Raw genomic sequence first — 18466 nt, 5'->3', positions numbered from 1 at the left:
TTTCTGCCTTTAAAGGACTGTTATGTTATACGATTTAGTGACGTGTGACCTTAGAAATAACCAACAACATGTTTTACAGATACTTTCAAAAGACAAAATGTGGCAACGTCCAGAATGCATCATTTTAAACTAGAATAAACCAAAGCATTTTGGGTGAGATCATCGTAATCAATTTTCACGCTATAAACATTCCTTTTTCGCCTCCTGAGGGAAGGGGTGCTCGTTTTAAGATTCAACCGCAAAGTGCTCACCCCCTTATGTCAGATCCTGAGCTGCCCATGCATTTCTTCGCGCGACTTCAAGTAACATATCTTTAGTAATAATTCTCGGAATTTTTCATGACTCTGGATACAATCTACTTACTGCGAACAATCCACTTGAGTCCCAAGTATTACTTAGAACACCATTGAATAATGTGGTATGTGGAAGAGGGGAAGGGGGGGGGGGGTGAACGTACTAAAGGGTTTGAAAACGAATGTTCAAACAATATTATCCTCCTGTATTTAAAACGCAAGGCCCGTATTTTATATGATCATATATTTTAGGAAAAAAAATGGTTTTAAATTAAAATAAAACTTATACTGGTATTTAAATGTGCTAATGTTTTGGACATTGTATCAGGTAGCAAGAAATTTATGTGAACGAAACGAACGAGAAAATCGTAGCAATAAAAGAAGTTTCACAACATTTAATGAGTTAGTTGAATGTCATTTATTTTTGCTGGCCTCAGTTTTTCTCATTTACTCTATTGACGTTTATATGTTGAGTTTATTTTCACCAGGCACCCAGTTTCATTGATTTGCAGATTCTAGGAGACGAATTGTTATACCTGCTAACAGTATGTCTCTGCATGTGTGTTCTTTTTCAAAATGGGTGAAGGTTGTGTTTTAATCAATTTATATGCTTATGTGGCCGTATTTGAAATTTTTAACAATTGTTTTTGATTTGAAAAATATATATATATATTTTTTTATTTTTCCTCAGAATTACAATGTGGATTTTTGAGACAGACACTTAACCACAAATTATAATATGAGCCGCATCGTGCGATTTTGGGCCTTCAGACATAACTATTACAAATGAAATAATCATTAATGAAAAATGCCACAAATAGTATTTTTTCTATGTAGATTAATTTCTTTCAATTTCTTTTTTTAAAATGATTGTCATTAGCGAATTATTTTCTCGACGATTAATGACCATTATTTTACTCTTGTTTCCATAGCAACCATATGTTCAAATAAAATACTCCTGATATACGGCTCATATAATGTAATGTGAACACATACATTAAACACAATATAAAACTGCACTTAAACAGCTCATGGATAAATCATAATCACCTGAATAATACACAATCCATAAATGCCCAATCTCGCAAACAAAACGTGAAATAAAAAAAGTACGCTATCGGTAGGACCCTGAAAAATGATACAAAGGATAATAACTCTCGAGTTCTAGAAAACTGCTTGATATTCTACGCCAATGCGGCTAATACAAGGATGAAAGTGGCATACGTTCTGATAATTAATATGGTATGCTGGAAAATAGAAGAAAAACACGCCTGTAGCACTGAGTTATCACTTCCGATTATGTGTTATTTGCTTTTTTAGTATTATTAATGTTAATCGATTTAGTGACGTGTGACCTTAGCAATAACCAGCAAAATGGTTTACAGATACATTCAAAATACCAAAACTGGGGACGTCCATAATGTATCATATATACCAGAATAAGTATAAACGTTTTGGGTCAGGTCATCTTAAATATCACGAGTGGAACATTCTTTTTTCGGCTACAGTGGAAAGGTGTGCTCGTTTGAAGATTAGATAGCAAAGTGCAACCCCTCTCAAGTCAAATTCTGAATATGGCCCTGCATACCTTCGTGCAAATGCGAGTAACATCTCTTCAGTCATAATTTCTCGGAATTGTTCATGACTTTAAAATCTGCTTACTGCGAACCATCCACTTGAGTCCCAAGAACTACTTAGAAAGCCATTGAAGAGCGAGATAAGTGGAAAGCCGATATCGGAACGGACGTGCTTGAGAGTTTGTCAACAAGTATATAACAGCATTTTCTTCGTGTATTTTTGATCACATTACCGGTGTTCAATATACTCAAATTGATTATGGAGAAAATTTTATTTTATATTAAAACATAACTTAAACTGGTAGTTTTTTTGTACATATGTTTAATCTCTTTTCAAATTATTATGAAGTAATTTTGGGCCAAACTGTCTTCCATATATATTTTTTTTTAGATATTTATTAATGTCACTAAGACATAATTCAGGTGTGCATATTGATTCTTCTTTGGTCAGTACAATTGATTACTACTATTAATTTTTACTATTTGGTATGAAAATAAATGTCACATTGTATGAATTATTTTTACTGGTGCACATTGAAACTGTACCATGATATATATCGTGGTGACAATCAAACCTTTAAACATATTTACTGTAAGTTGCATCAGGATAATGGAATTACTAAATGTTTGAGCAATTTGAATCGTAGAAATGATTGAATATGATTTAATAAGTTATATGCAATACATTTATTTTCGATGGCCAATGCTTTACTCATCAAATGGGGACTGCTAGATATTAACGTTTACGTTTATTTGTACCTGTTACCCAGTTTCTTTATAATGATTGGCAGATTCTAAGAGACTAATCGTTTAACCTGCTTACAGTATGTCTTTGCTTGTCAGCTTTTGCCAAATCTGTGAATTGTACGTTCTTCATCAAACCTTTCGCTTTTGTAGTCTTATTTTGAATTGTGCATTGTCGTATTTGTTTTGAACGGTTTAACACCTTATACTATTTCCTCCGAATTATACTGTGAAACCGATCGATTAACTTTCTATTATAATATATTATAATATAATATATTGTACACAAATACAAACACATACGTTATACACAATATAACACTTTACTAAAACAGCCCATTAATAAATAATTCTCGCCTAAATAATACACAATACATCCTTGTCTGTTCGAAATCGACAACAAAACGTTAACAAAAGGATTATGCTAGTGATGGTTATCAGAAAAGGAAACAAAATCTTCGGTCTGTTTTCGAAAAGAAAGAGCCGTAATGGAACAATACTATAGTTCTTCCGACGTGTTATCCTCAAATATATACTAAATCAACATGATTGTTGAATGGAGAGAGGACGAACGTATTGCCCCTTGTTGCCCAATTAATATTGAAGGAGATTATTTTTAAGAAAATATAAAAACACCCACAGCAACATATGTTTATATATTGGCCATCGTGAGATTAATGAGTTCTTTTATTAATAAAGCTGACATATGCATGGGTACACGAAATCCTTTAAACACTGTTTAAATAAGATGTCTTTATATTTCAACAAAGCATGTTATGTAACCAGATGGTTTAACTGTTTCTTCTTCATCAATCACTTAACGTTAATTCATTGATTTATGAAATAAAAACACATGGTACCAGTTGTCTATTGACACTATGACAAATTCTCATCAGAGAAGAAGCTGGGTCGAACCTTATAACGGAAACACTTTCATGGCCTCGAGGGCACCAAAAACAGACTTCAAATACTAGTAGTCAAGGCTAAATGCCATATTGCTGCGTTTTTGTATGGAAATTCTTTTAGAAATTCTCTGTAACATGCCAAGGCTATATGCCAGCTAGCTGCGTTGTTGTAAGGAAGGAGCCCGAGGGATTTTCTGTAGCCTGTCCATGCAAGTTCATACCGGTTCTCTAGTTCATAGCAGTGACCAAGTACATTCAGGGCTGTATCTATATAACCACACCCTCTACTCTCAACACAAACGTAGTTGTGTAGCTTATCGAGTGCTTCCAGTCTTCTCTCTTCTCCCAGTTGTCTGAACGTGAGGTACTGCAGGTAGAACATAAAGGGTTTGGAGTCAATGACTACAACGTCCATCCAATCATCGAATGATTTACGTCTGTGGTGAAAATCTTCAGGGCGAATCGTTCTATGCATCTCGTATACTAGGAACCCAGGTACACAACATATTTCTAATGAATTAAAAACAACGGAGCATGCAACATGCCGTTTTATAACTTCCGAAACAGGCAGCTCAAAAACCTTTTGAATAAACCTCTCAGTAGGCTTATGTTGAGACCTTCCTGAAAACCGACCGTACTGCCACACATCGGCATGCATCAGCGCCTCCGTGTAGACCAACACCTGTTTAGCCCTCTCATACTGACCACTGCAGTACATCATAGATGCAAACTTCAATCTGCTGGAGGTGAGATCTGAGTCTAGAGAGACCTCGTACAGGCGGTAAACGTCTGATGGTATTCGATTTTTCAGGCGAAGACACCTAGATGCTGTCACGGAGGCAAGATATTGGTATAGGAACGTCTGTGCATGCTGTAATTCTTCCCATATATAGGAGTCATAAAGAATCTCACGAACCTTTATGAGAATGCTCCTTGTTTTAGAAATGTCAATTCTTTCAATCGTGCATCTCCAATACAATTCGAATATATCGTTTAAAGTCCAATCAAAGCAGAACCTCACTGTAGCTAATGAGTTCTGATATCCTGTACTGACTGATCTGCATAGGTTACCAATCCTCACCCCTATTTGGTCCATTTCTATCTGGGAGACATAGTCCATGATGTTGTCTATCATGTCAGACAGAACGGCTGACAGGAGAGGAAATTCCCATTTTCTCAGTTTTCCTACAAACAGGTCCACTCCCGAGATCGTGTAATGTGGACAGTGCCGAAGGTTGAACCATCGTTGAAGAGTTTTCAGGCAGTATATAACACACTGCAGCAGGTTACGCTCCTGCCAGATCTCTGGTGGATATGTCTCTAGGGTGAACAATAGAGCTGTTTTGAAATGAAACGTGCTAAGTCTATCACCAACTAACGGTTTGAAAAAAGACGTTCGTAAGATTTTAAGAAATATATAAACCTGTATTTTCAAAATATTAAGATCAAACATGAGCAGTCTTTCAATCATTGACGTAGAAAACCTCCATTCCAGTTGTGATTGATCACTCTCAGCGTGTCCTTGTGGAACGAGGAAGGTTTCACACTGACGTGCCTGCGCGAGTATTTCAGGTCTCGGCCAGTGACCAGGCTTTGGTCTTGTGAATAGGAAATTGCATTCAAACAACAGTCCGCTGTATTTTAACGCGACTATTACGTCTAAATATTTCAAAGCACTTCTTGAGGGCCCTTGTTTCCTAAATAACCGACCAAATATCTGCTCCATTGGATTATCCAACCAAGTGTTTTTCAGTAGCACCATGCCATCCATTGTCTCCGCCATATCCAAATTTGCTGTCGCCATCTCCCGTGTGACGGGCAAAGGACAGTCATGTCTCACCATCTGTAAACAGCAGTGTTGGGGCGGAGAACAATCGTTCTTTATTATCAAAAGATTCGTCTCCCCTTGCTCCCATTCTGACCAATATTTTATCACATTAAAATGTTTTTCCCATGCAAAAGTATCAATATCTGAATTCATGCCTAGAGTTGTTGTTCCTTCCGATTGGCTACCAAAAACAAACGCGTTATACTTTGCATCACATCTTATAAGTCTATTTACAGTTGAAACCTTCTCCGCAAACAGGAATGTCCTCCTCCTCCGAGTCACCATCTGTCTGGTGACGCCGATGTCCCTCAGAACTCTGGAAAGTCTCAGGGACATGAAATGATGGCCTTCTGGGTCACGGTCCATGGTCTGAAAATATGCGAATGATGCTCTCATGATCGGATACAAGGACTCTACCTGTATTGTTCCTGTGTAAGCAAATTACCATGATCGGATACAAGGACTCTACCTGTATTGTTCTTGTATAAACAACTCACCATGTTCGGACACAAGGACTCTACCTGTATTGTTCCTGTGAAAGCACCTTACCATGATCGGATACAAGGACTCTACCTGTATTGTTCCTGTGTAAACAACTTGCCATGATCGGATACAAGCACTCTACCTACATTGTTCCTGTGTAAGCAACTTACCATAATCGGATACAAAGACTCTTCATGTATTGTTCCTGTATTGGCAACTTACCATGATTGGATACAAGGACTCTACCTGTATTGTTCCTGTGTTAGCAATATACCATGCTCGGATACAAGGACTCTACCTGTTTTGTACCAGTGTAAGCAACTTATCATGTTCAGCAACTGGGATTGTCCTCTTATTGTTCCTGTGTTAGCAACTTTCCATGTTCGGCCACTTAGGTTGTCCCCCTATTGTACCTGTGTTAGCAACTTAACATGTTCGGATACTTGGTTTGTACCCGTTTTGTACCTCTGTTAGCAACTTACCATGTTCGGCTACTTGGGTTGACCCCGTATTGTACCTGTGTTAGCAACTTACCATGTTCGGCTTCCTGAATAGTCCCCATAATGTACCTGTGCTAGCAACTTACTTAAATGCTTTCACCATTAAATTTGAAGTGACAATCTTATTCAAAACCAATACATATACATGTATATGAAACAACCATATTGACAGAAAACCTTGAACTCCTTACTAAATAATGACTTTATGGAAAATATTAATTACTGATAACAATATATTAACCGTGTATTTAATAGCAGAAAGCGCAAAACTATTAAATGATGGGGTTTTTGCTAAAATATTTACTGCGGTCTGCTATAGTCTCATAAGTTTAAAATGCCGTGTTTTATCCTCATTTCTTTGAAAAATAAACTTCATAAGAACCATTGAGTTCGACATTTACTCATCCTTTTTGGAACATTAAAACAATATTATCAATTTAGGTAAATCTTATTTGGAAGTAAGAGTGCATGTTTAAACGAAACATTCTATACAATAACCTTCAGCACAAATACAAATAACCGGAAACAGGGCAATTTTCACAATAAAAGTAAACAAAGAAGGCAACTATCATATTTATACATACGAATATTGAATTTGTTATCTATAAACATGACAAAATTATTTAAATGTTAAACATAAATTTTAGCAAAAAATGCGAAAACAATTTTACCTTGATAGTTTTCGATTTAATTACATCAATCCATGTAAAGAACTTGAAACGTAATAGAAGAAGAACTCAATCGAAATTTATATCAAATATACTATGTTTGGAAAAACATATAAATTATCTTAGCTGTGACTTAAATGTATACAAAAGATCTATATAAGATTGTCCAAACTCTCTATGATAAGTATTATAATGTTTTGAACGTCACTAAACTTTAGAGGATAAGGTATTCTATTCGAATCATTCCACTAGAGGAATTAGAGGGTAAATTATTCACGCACAGTGCGCCCCAGCGCCATCAACCCCCCCCCCCTCCCCCGCCCGCCACTTATTGTCATAAATGTGCTGTACAAGAAATTAAGCTAGGTACATTAATGCATAAATACACCAAAATGCAAAGATGAATACTATAATTATTTGAGTGATGGAGGTCAGAGGTTCAGCCAACCACCATTCCATAAGTGGGGCCGGTCTTTGTTTGGCTCCCGACGTAAGGAGCGCTTGTTTCAATATTCAAAGCGAAATGTTCATCCTCTTACGTAAACGTTTGGGTCCTTTACAGAGGCATCTGAAGAAATGTTTAACATATTTAACTTATAAGTGTTACATTTGGAATTGTTATATATTTCTTTTAATAAATACGTCCATGAGGAGAAAAGCAATTCAGTTCGCTTAGCTTCGCTTTACCCTCGATTGTACATGTATTTATAAAATACTTGACCCACCAAACCAGACATAAGTTAAGTATTCTACTCAGTATTGCTCTATAAGTAAACGAATAAGAAATGGCTATCTTATAACATTTATTTAAATCGCACATAAACGCACCTCGTCCAACGTAAACCATTTAATACCCCACAGTGATCAGACAAATATTTAAATATTTGATATAATGAAACTGTCAGCAATCATTTGATTTATGTTTTAAATAAACCGCAACTTATTTCGATTATTTCGATTATTCAACAGGTACTCAGTCAGAAGTATTTTAATATAATGAAAGACCTAACATGATCTGTTTCAAATGTTAAATTTTAGATACTTCAATCCTTAAGAAATTTATACTTTATTAGTTCGTATTGTTATACTGGATTTCTTCAGTATGAATATCTCACTTTAGTAAAAATTTAGGTCAGATTTTAATGTAAAGTTTTCTGCCAATATAAAACGAAATAGTGCAATGTTTGAGAATATTTCCTTACGTGATTATTTTTTTGTAACATCAATGCGATTTATACTCATTAAAGTATCGCAAATGCGAGTTATGATGATTACAGTTGATAAAAAAAAAAAAAAATGTATACAAATTTTCAATATCAAAATAATTCAATTTACACCATTGTGTATATGTGAACACAACGATTAATGCAATTTGTAGATGCAAAATCAGACCAAGAACAAAACTGAGAAATCTTTGGTTTCTCTAGGAGTGTTCGTGGAATTTACTTTCATCACTAATAGTATTCTTAGTTATTTTTAAAGCGATGAACGTAAAATATAATTAAGTAGAATCAACGGGTCACAATAACTTGGATAACATATATGATGCTATTCTCCATTGTTGTACACAGTGTGTGTATACCACGTGATAAATTGCGTCATAAATGCTACGTCGGAAGGCAAAATTTAAATTCAAATGAAGACTTTAAACAAAGATCTCTTCACTTTTTCTTCACCATTTTAAATGAAACACATCGCAGTCTACGCCGCTCACGGAGTACTGTGTATAGCTTATCAAGCAAACTTAACGTTTGTGCTGTAATAATGTGAGATAATTGCGCATTGTTTCATCAATCATAATAACATCAATGCAGACGTAGAATTCAATGATATGTGTTACGTTCCGTTTTTTTTTCACTGTTCACTTCTAAATGCCATGGTTGGTATACATGCATGTGTACTCTTAATATATAAGTAAATGATTAATTAACAAAAACAAAGAGAAACGAAATTTTCAAGCCTCTTATTTGATTGTTGGGTTGACTGAAATAAAGCGCAAAACATTATCTTTTAATTTAATTTTAAGGCTTGAGTTTTTAGTATTGATTAAAGAATGTTTTGAAATGAAACCCAATGCCATAATTTGTACTTTAATTTGAAATCAACAGATTATAAAGCGCGTTCCTTTTGAAATAACATTCATTTCATTACTCACATACTGTTTGTATGAATCTTTAGATTTCTATAATCAATAACCATTCTTTTGAAAGTTATTTGATCTATTTCTATTTTTGTCTGATATTTTTTTTCAGATTTGCAAGGAATTTTTATTTATGATATATGTTCCACTTTAACATTAAAGATATACATACTCTGATTCAGATTTATTTTATAATTACTAAAATTTATGCAATTATACAAAGCGATCGCCAAGCCCACGTGTACAGTTAAAATATTGATGTTAGTTGGAGAAGTAAAACGCCCCTGTACCATATCGTCAAGGACGACCGTCATTTAGTAGAGTGCATATATATACCTTTCTATTTATTTTCACGCAAGCAAGTAATTGCTTATCGGTTTACCGTTCAGATATTGGAACTGATGAATGATCGAAAGCAACAAAAATATCTGGGAAACCGTTTTTTCAATGGAACGTTTATTGTATGTTTAGTTAGATTTGTTATTGCTCTCTCTCTCTCTTTCCCTCCCTCCCCCCCCCCTCTCTCTCTCTCTCTCTCTCTCTCTCTCTCTCTCTCTCTCTCTCTCTCTTTCTTTCTCTCTTTCTTGATGCAAAATTGTTCCTTAATCGTTGAAACATGAACTATAAGAGAATATGGTACAGTACTACTGAATAATTTTGGTCAACAAAGCTAAAACTAGTAACCAAAGTTAACAAGAAGCGTAATGCATCATTTGTATGTTTGAAAAACGTGTTTGTTATCAAATCGCTTAAAACATCTTCCAAATACATACAAAAACTGTTATCCGCAGATGCTTTAAAATAAGAACAAAGCCAGTGTTGCGTTTCTCACCAGTTTGTGGTGCTCTATGCATTCCATAAATCTTATATACACATCTTTACAGGCGTACCTTCGAAATGAATCTATACGTTTTGAAATGAATCTCTAATATGCCCACGTAAGGCAATTGATATCCTAAAGGTCACAGATCACCATATAAATTTCCTATTTTTTTTAGTTTGTAGGCCAATTTGCATGCATGATAAAACCGATGTTTGTCCTCTCCCACCCCAAACGTCATATATGGGAAGAAGGCTCCACTTGTGTACTAAACATTATAAAGCGTTATGAACAAGGTAGCTCGCTTCGCTGTATCCTCAATCATAGATATATATATATATATATACTCTACGAACCACGCGGTTTTTGCATTTTGGCACAAAACGCGTTGCCACCGCGGGCAAGATTGCGTCGTCGCTGAAAATCGCGGCGATAAATTCCGCGTATGACTTCCGAAAACATACACGATGCGGATTACCGCGATATGCAGGTATTCCAAAAGGTACCGTTGGTTCAAATAAAAGATTAAACATGTAAATTAACAGTGCTCGCAGAATGGATTTCATTTGATTGGGAGGGTAAACAATCCCATCCCCAAAACTTTATTATTATGTCACTGGATAATTATATGCTTGATAAAGTATGTATATGTCAATTAATATTCAATGTAAAGACATCGCTCTAATATAAATACTCAGTACACAACCAGAATATGAAGCTTAAAAAAACGAATGTAAAACGAGCGCAGTTTTATTCAATATGTTATTATTCACACTCTCACAGGTTTAACAAAGGCTTTCAAACTTTATATTTTTGCGAATAAAGTAACAATAGCGTCTGAATTCTTTAAAATTTGCGAAGCATAATTTTCTGGGATCAAATTACGTGCAGAGAAGGAACGTGTTAAGTATTTGTAGATTACGGTTCAACTTTGTATGAGTTAAATAAAACTGATTAGAATTATATTTAAAGCACGAGAACAAAGAAAAGCGCCAGCTACCTAAATAACCGCTAATTTAGACATCGGAACGCCGCGTATTGCGTTGACTCGACGTCGTGGAACGCGGGAAATATTATAAAGAATAACGCGGTGGGTGACATATATTGAAAACAAGATCAAATATATCACGGCAATGTGCGAAATGTGCAAAAAAAAAACGAGTGGTTGGTAGTACATATAAATAAAATGGAAACGAAAACATGTCATCTAAATCCTATACTAAACCTGATTACATTTCTTTATATCAAATTTAAACCCACATCATGTGAAACCATTCAGAATTTTGGACCCTGGTCATAGCTACCGTTATGGCTTTGCTAAAGTGCATTATATTGCACTCATATTTTCTTTAACTCAATGCATTTTTAAATGAAACGAATATTCATGTACAAGTATTTTAATGCAATTTTGATAGAACACATTTGTACCAGCTTTTTTATAAGAATATTGGTCTACAATCAAAACTGATTTATTGACGTAAACTAAGCACAAACTACGTCTCAAGTATAATCAATAGCTGTTAAGACATTTTCAGAAACAATACAAGAAACAAAATAAAATATTGAGACATATATCAAGTTATTGATAAGAATAGACAAAGTAAAACAAGTTAAACTTACGAAAAGAAAGTAAATGTAGTATCCTCCAAATGCGAATAGAGCTGTGAGCGCGACGGCACCTAACAACCGAATAAATAGTGTTTAAAACCGAAACTAGATCTTATTCGATGAACTTGGGTGTATATATATATATATAATGGACTTTGACAAAATACAAAAGTATGTTCAAATTAAACTGTTTGGTTTACCGGGCTAAATTGATCAAGTTAGAAATCTTGAAATGTATGCATGACATGATTGACCATAATCAATTCAATGGTTTATTCCGTCATAGTCAATTTATTCTAGCGGAAAGAAACTTTACCAGAATACTGTACATGCTTACCTTAACGTTAAATGTCATGTCATGGAGTAAGTTCTTGCAACGCACAAAATGATACTTTAAATCCCTTTGTCCGCTTTGCAAAAATGTACTTTCTGTGTTCGTTTCACAAACATGTATTTGCTGTGTCCTTCCTACCAGCTGCAATTTTTGAACAGTCTGTTCAGGCTTATGTGACCAGACATGGACATAACCTAATCTTGAAAGGCTTTTAACATTTTATTTTATTTTGGAGTGATTTTAATCGTTGAAGGGATTTTGTGACTGGAAATATCACTGTGACTAAATTGGTCTGCAGGTTTTGTGCAATTGCATGCATTTTCTCATCTGTTAAGATGTATAAAAGTTCGCTATCAGTTCGAGTACACACGACAAGTCGTTTGTTATATGACTTTCCCATGAGTTATGCGACAGAAACAGAACATACCATACAACAATATATGATAATGTGTTCAGTAGTTGAAGGACAATGCATTCGTTAGCTTTGAGATTTTTTACGGCACATTTCTTGTCGCTGGAAGCATACATCAAGTTAAAAATATCGTTGGTTTGTACAAAACTACACATAATGGAGAAAAACAGCACAAGCTTGCCTTAATTTAAGACGAAGCTTCAACTTTTCAACTTTTACTCCATAAGAAGCGCTTTAAAACTCGTAGCAAAAGCCATGCGATTGGAGCCCAAGTATACAAATATTTATGACATTACAGAGCTGCAAAATATTACCCGTGACTAGGTGCACGACAACCAAATATTATTTAAAACTGCAATTGATATTAGTTGTATTGGCTGTCAACTGTTTAAATATATGATACAATAGAACTGTCGGCAAGTATTGGATATGGTTTTGAAAAGAAATCGCAAGCAATTACGATTATTGAATAGGATCTCAGACGCAATTATTTTTATACAATAACATGCTGAACATGAGCCGTTTATAATATAGCCTTTTAGATACTTAAATCCTTTAGAAATTAATATTTCAATAATGTGAATTGTGGACATGAATTTCTTCAGTTTGAATATCTCGCTAAATAAATTAAGGACTGAATTTAGTGTATAGTTTTCTGACAGTCTTTAAAGGCCTAGTTTAAGGAATGTTTGGTATATCAATCCCCTGCTGTCACCTTCTGCTAATTGCACTTTTGTCATAGTAGGGGTCAATTCCCTGTATATTTGTTTATTGGCTTACGGCCATTTAGGGTCCAATATTATAATGAAACACCCAAAGCTGCATTGCAGGATACTCAGATTGGAGATCTGATAAAAGGGATCAAGGCAAGTAGATTAAGAATAATACACAGAGGTTGTGTACTATACCCCAATTTCGGTGTGTGTGTGGGGGGGGGGGGGGAGGGGTCACCTATAGAAGGCTTAAACTAGGCAAAAGGTACATTGTTTGAGGTTATTTCCTTTATTATCATTGGTATCTCTAGGAGAGAGTGTAGAATTAATTTTCATAATTGAAGCTATTTTAAAACAAACGTGATGAAAGTATATTATAATGAAGTAAAATCAACGGGTCACAATAAATTCGATTACAAAGTTAATGCAATTACAGCTATTTATTGGGAATCTTGCAATCTTTACATTTAAAACAAAATGCTATTTTATTTTGGAAGCAATAAACTAATTAAGCGGTGATTAAAGGAGCCTTAAGGATCCGAATGATATTCTATTTGACCTTTAATAGCCTACCCGCCAGAGAATAGTGCCCGAGGTTAGTGGAATTCAGATAATAAATTAAATACATGCAAATATATGTTTCATAGTTATAGTATTGACAAATATGTAGTGACGGTCCTTGATCGAAGTCGGATGGATACGATAATCTTGCAAACATCTCTGCGGGAAGCCATTTCATTCTTGTTCAGCTAAGATGGCAGTGTTTTGTCAACCGTATAACCGTTCACTCATGAACGGTGAGAAAACAATTCCGTGTTAAAGGTGTGAAACATGTTCAGATACGTCCATTGCTGTACAGTTTATCCAGCAAACTTAACTTTGGTTCTGTAATAATGTGAGATGAGTGTGCATTGTAGCAGCATTCATTATAAGATCAATGCAAAATGAACTAAAATTCAATGACATCTGTTGCGATCCGTTTCTGTCACTATTTATACAAAATGAAATACTTGGTGCATCTATACTTCTGATATAATAATATATGAATTATAAACTAAAATACATATTTACGATAAATCAAAGCATCTTATTTGATTATTGGGTTGATTTAGAATAAAGCGCAAACATCTTTGAGATTAAATTGATAGGCTTGTGTTTTGAATGTTAATGAAAGAATGGTTTGAAATGAAACCCAAAGCCGTAATTTGTACTTTGAATTTGAATAAACAGGTAATCATGCGCCTTCCTTTTTAGAGAACAACAACATTCAATTATTTATTTACATACTGTTTGAAGGACTCTTTAGTTTTCTATAATAATACATTTTCTTTTACTATGTTTAATTTCTGTCTGATTTTTTATTTCTGATTTGCTTGGATTTGTGTTGTTTGACGGTTGACGGACGTGTATTCAGGGACGTGTTTGCTAGATGGTGTCATGTAGACTAGACTCGACGTAGGGGATTGCCGAGAGGAGACATTGGAACCATTTTCAACTTTCGCGGATCCTTTAAAGGTCTGTCTACTATTACAATTTCATACACACTCCCTGTGTCAGGTTTTGCGTTGACAATGTGTCAGACACTGGGGTAGCAATTATAAACCTTAAGATGAATTATAGGAAGTAGAGGTAATAGAAGTAGTAGTAGTAGTAGTAGTAGTAGTAGTAGTAGTAGTAGTAGTAGTAGTAGTAGTAGTAGTAGTAGTAGTAGTAGAAGTAGTAGTAGTAGTAGCAGTAGCAGTAGCAGTAGCAGTAGCAGTAACAGTAGAAGAAGCAGTAGCAGTAGCAGTAGCAGTAGCAGAAGCAGCAGCAGCAGCAGCAGCAGCAGCAGCAGCAGTAGCAGTAGCAGTAGTAGCAGTAGAAGCAGTAGTAGCAGTAGTAGCAGTAGTAGTAGCAGTAGAAGTAGTAGTAGTAGTAGTAGTAGTAGTAGTAGTAGTAGTAGTAGTAGTAGTAGTAGTAGTAGTAGTAGTAGTAGTAGTAGTAGTAGTAGTAGTAGTAGAAGTAGTAGTAGTAGTAGAAGTAGAAGTAGTAGAGGTAGTGGTAGTGGTAGTGGTAGTGGTAGTAGTAGTAGTAGTAGTAGTAGTAGTAGTAGTAGTAGTAGTAGTAGTAGTAGTAGAAGTAGTAGTAGTAGTAGAAGTAGTAGTAGTAGTAGTAGTAGTAGTAGTAGTAGTAGTAGTAGTAGTAGTAGTAGTAGTAGTAGTAGTAGTAGTAGTTGTAGTAGTAGTAGTAGTAGTAGTAGTAGTAGTAGTAGTAGTAGTAGTAGTTGTAGTAGTAGTAGTAGTAGCAGTAGCAGTTTCAGAAGCAGTAGTAGAAGCAGTAGCAGAGTAGCAGAGTAGCAGTAGTAGCATTGTATCCTTTGTCAGAGTTGTTGGTTCCTGCTTTTTTAAATATAGTTGTGCATATTATATGTGAAAAACTGTAAGCAAAATTGTAAATTGAATACCAAACACATTTATCGTAGCAAAGCTAGTTTTATGAAGACAGGTATTTTCACTTAGCAAATAACAGAATATACTTTTTTTATTTCGCTTGTACTTTTAAGCCAGCAGCGACTTCACTTCGCTAGTATATTTTCTAATATTATGTCATTTTTCAGAGAAAATGTCACTTTTTTTAAAGCAACTTGGTGCCATACCAGTACATGTTGCTAACTGTTGGTTCCGAATTAGGCTTGTCAATGAGGGTTATGACTCGTCAGTTGAACTGTGAAATATATGCAGGCATCTAAATTAAAGCAGCGAATATATATTTTAGTATCCGCTACAAAGTGACACACGTAACTGACTACAATAAGATCACGATCATATTATTTGCACAAAATTCTTAATTTTCAAGACGATTGTTCGACTGTTTGTCTATACCTGATAAAATATATTGAAATATTTCACTATTACAAAACATCATGCAGTTGTTCAATAGCCTACTTAATTTCAACTCATTTATAACGATAATGTAGAAGTTTAAACAGTCTCATTTCAACATTCACAAAATGCAAACAATTTAGCGATTCAATGGCTTTACTTTGATAATTTAAATTTAAAGTGGAAGAATTATAAAAAGGAAAGAAACACAGGACCTTTCAAATGAAGAGATCTTATCCTAATTGATATATTAGAATCGGCATAAGTAATAGCAGACATAACAAAGCATATGTCGAGAGGACTGTTGATACAAAGAACAAATATGTATCATGATATATGAGTTGTTGAGATTAAAAATAATTAACGAAACAGGACATGTCATCATTTTTCGCAGTCATTAAATAACTAATAAAACTGGCACGCCAAAGCTTTAAAACTTGAGTCTGTAAAAAGCAAATACTTAATTCCATGATATATCAGACATTTAGTTCAATATCGAAAACGAAATAAAACACGTCATATTTTTAAAAAGATAATTATGCTAGATAAAGAACTATGCCCCAACAAATTAAGATTAAATAGTGAAGAAATGTAGATATGACTGACACCCTAAATAATTAAAGTTTTTGACATTGAACGACCATGAACAAGTAGAAAGGCATCAATTACGGGCAAAGCTCAAATCTTTTAAATAAACGACTAAATAGTTAATTACGGACAAATTGCCAGGTAACTAGGCTTGCCGAGCTACCGGCTACGCAGCGTGCCCGAGGGTCAAATATATATATATCGAACTGACATACATGATAGATATGTTTTCAAGCATACCTTAAATTACATTGTTTGTAAAAACAATACATAAAAAAGTGCATTTTTGTTCATTTTACCAAACAGCACGTGCGACAATGTTAAATCCGACCCGAGGTTATCTGCGTTGCCAGGTAGCGAGGCTTGCCGAGTAACCAGCTATGCAGTGTGCCCGAGTGTCGGATATTTCTATCCGGAACAGACACACATGATATATATGTTTTCTAGCAAACCTTAAATTACATTTGTGAAAACAATACATACAAAGTGTATTTTTGTTCACTTTACCAAACAGCACGTGCGATAATGTTAACTGGCGTCATGACGCGCAGTAATTCTTATTCACTGCTTACGTCAGTAAGTTTTATCAGTATCACTTCTTTTAAAAGTTATTTTGTTATATTTGGAAGATATTTTTTTCACCAAAAAGCGCTTGAGATGATGTTTATGGCGTAATGACGCGCAGTAATTTGTATTCACTGCATACGTCATTCAGTTCCATCAGTATGACGTCTTTTAAGGGTTATTTTGTTTTGCTTTGAAGATATGTTTTTGCAAAGTTAGTGTGGGAGGTGCCAGATGAAGTTTTCAAACACGGATGAATTCACCGGAAATACCTATCCGGTGTGCTAGAGAACTACATCCACGCAATGCGTTGTTATACTCTAGGGACATATCAAGTTTCCTAATTTTTCATGTCGTTTTTTTTCATGGAAATTTTATGCATTTAATTATGCAAATATTCTCGTCATATAATCAAATTATTATTTAGCATATTAAGTACAATCACATTGTCTCTGTTAAATATTCCAATCTAAAACCAGATTGACAATCACTTAAAAATCATGTTCAATTACATTTTTTTGAAGTCTGCAATTTGAAATTAGAGTAAATAATTTACCGAAGTAACGCAGTAAAGTTATTGGCCTATAGTTAGCTGGTTTAGACATATCTCCTTTATTTTTAAACAAAAAATGGATTGAACACACCAAAGTTTCAGTTTTGTGGTATTAAACCTTTATCAAAAATGATATCAAAACGTTAACCTTAACATCTTTTCGGGTATTGTATCCATGATTAATACGTTCATTTAAACCATAGTTTCGATACTAGCCTTATCATTCTTCAAATGTTTAATTGCTTCTTCAATTTGAGCACAGGGACATTCATTTTAGAGTTTAACCCATAAAAACTGATGCAGAAGAATTCCAAATGTCAACACCATTGCTGATTTATAACCGAAAACTTGCTGCGTCCCGGCTAGGAGGCTAACATCGCGTGCCCGGAACGTTCAGGTCGTAACCCTTATTTTCATTCTTTAGGTGACGTTGTATAACGGGGTAGACTTTTAATTTTTCAGATAATTGACCATGTATGCCGTCTCAGTGTGTGCCCTTCAGTTTGTAACCGCTTCGGCGTATACTCAGAAGAAGAATTTGGCCAAAATGGAATGCGGTCCGTCTATACGCTGTGCACGCCGGGGTGACCCTCGATCGGGAACGCGTTCAAACTAAACTTCACGTACTTGTAAGTTGTCATTGAGAAATTTGCAAAGTTCAGTATTGGAATCCTCAAAGGAGCGGCCATCTTGATTTTCAGAAATGTTGGTTTAAAGGGAATAATCCCACATATTACGGCAGAGCTACAGAGTACAATTTTAGAAGATCCAGTGCCGCTTTTATCTTAGACTTTGTCTTATTTGTAACTTAGAAAGAACTCAGTGTCTTTTAATTCATCGTTGGATTTCTCAGTTGTGATAAGGCTTTCGTCAAC

The 18466-nt window shown here is 34.9% G+C and overlaps 1 protein-coding gene across 1 annotated transcript; it reads right to left on the bottom strand.

Annotated features, from left to right (window-relative positions):
- Positions 1–3283: 3283 nt before the first annotated feature.
- LOC128223996 (uncharacterized) lies at positions 3284–11648 on the bottom strand. The gene is made up of 2 exons (XM_052933560.1): positions 11579–11648; positions 3284–5716 (listed from the first exon to the last, which is right to left on the bottom strand). The coding sequence occupies exon 2, from the start codon at positions 5711–5713 to the stop codon at positions 3578–3580; it is 2136 nt and encodes a 711-aa protein (XP_052789520.1). The 5' UTR covers positions 5714–5716; positions 11579–11648; the 3' UTR covers positions 3284–3577.
- Positions 11649–18466: the final 6818 nt, after the last annotated feature.

This window comes from Mya arenaria, chromosome 17, assembly GCF_026914265.1.
Source record: "Mya arenaria isolate MELC-2E11 chromosome 17, ASM2691426v1".
Lineage (NCBI taxonomy): Eukaryota > Metazoa > Mollusca > Bivalvia > Myida > Myidae > Mya > Mya arenaria.
The sequence above is the reverse complement of the archived record's forward strand: the minus strand, read 5'-3'. Positions and strand labels throughout refer to the sequence as shown.

What these genes read in the sequence shown, in the direction of transcription:
- LOC128223996 (XM_052933560.1), bottom strand. Translation starts at nt 5,713, where the DNA reads ATGGACCGTGACCCAGAAGGCCATCATTTCATGTCCCTGAGACTTTCC.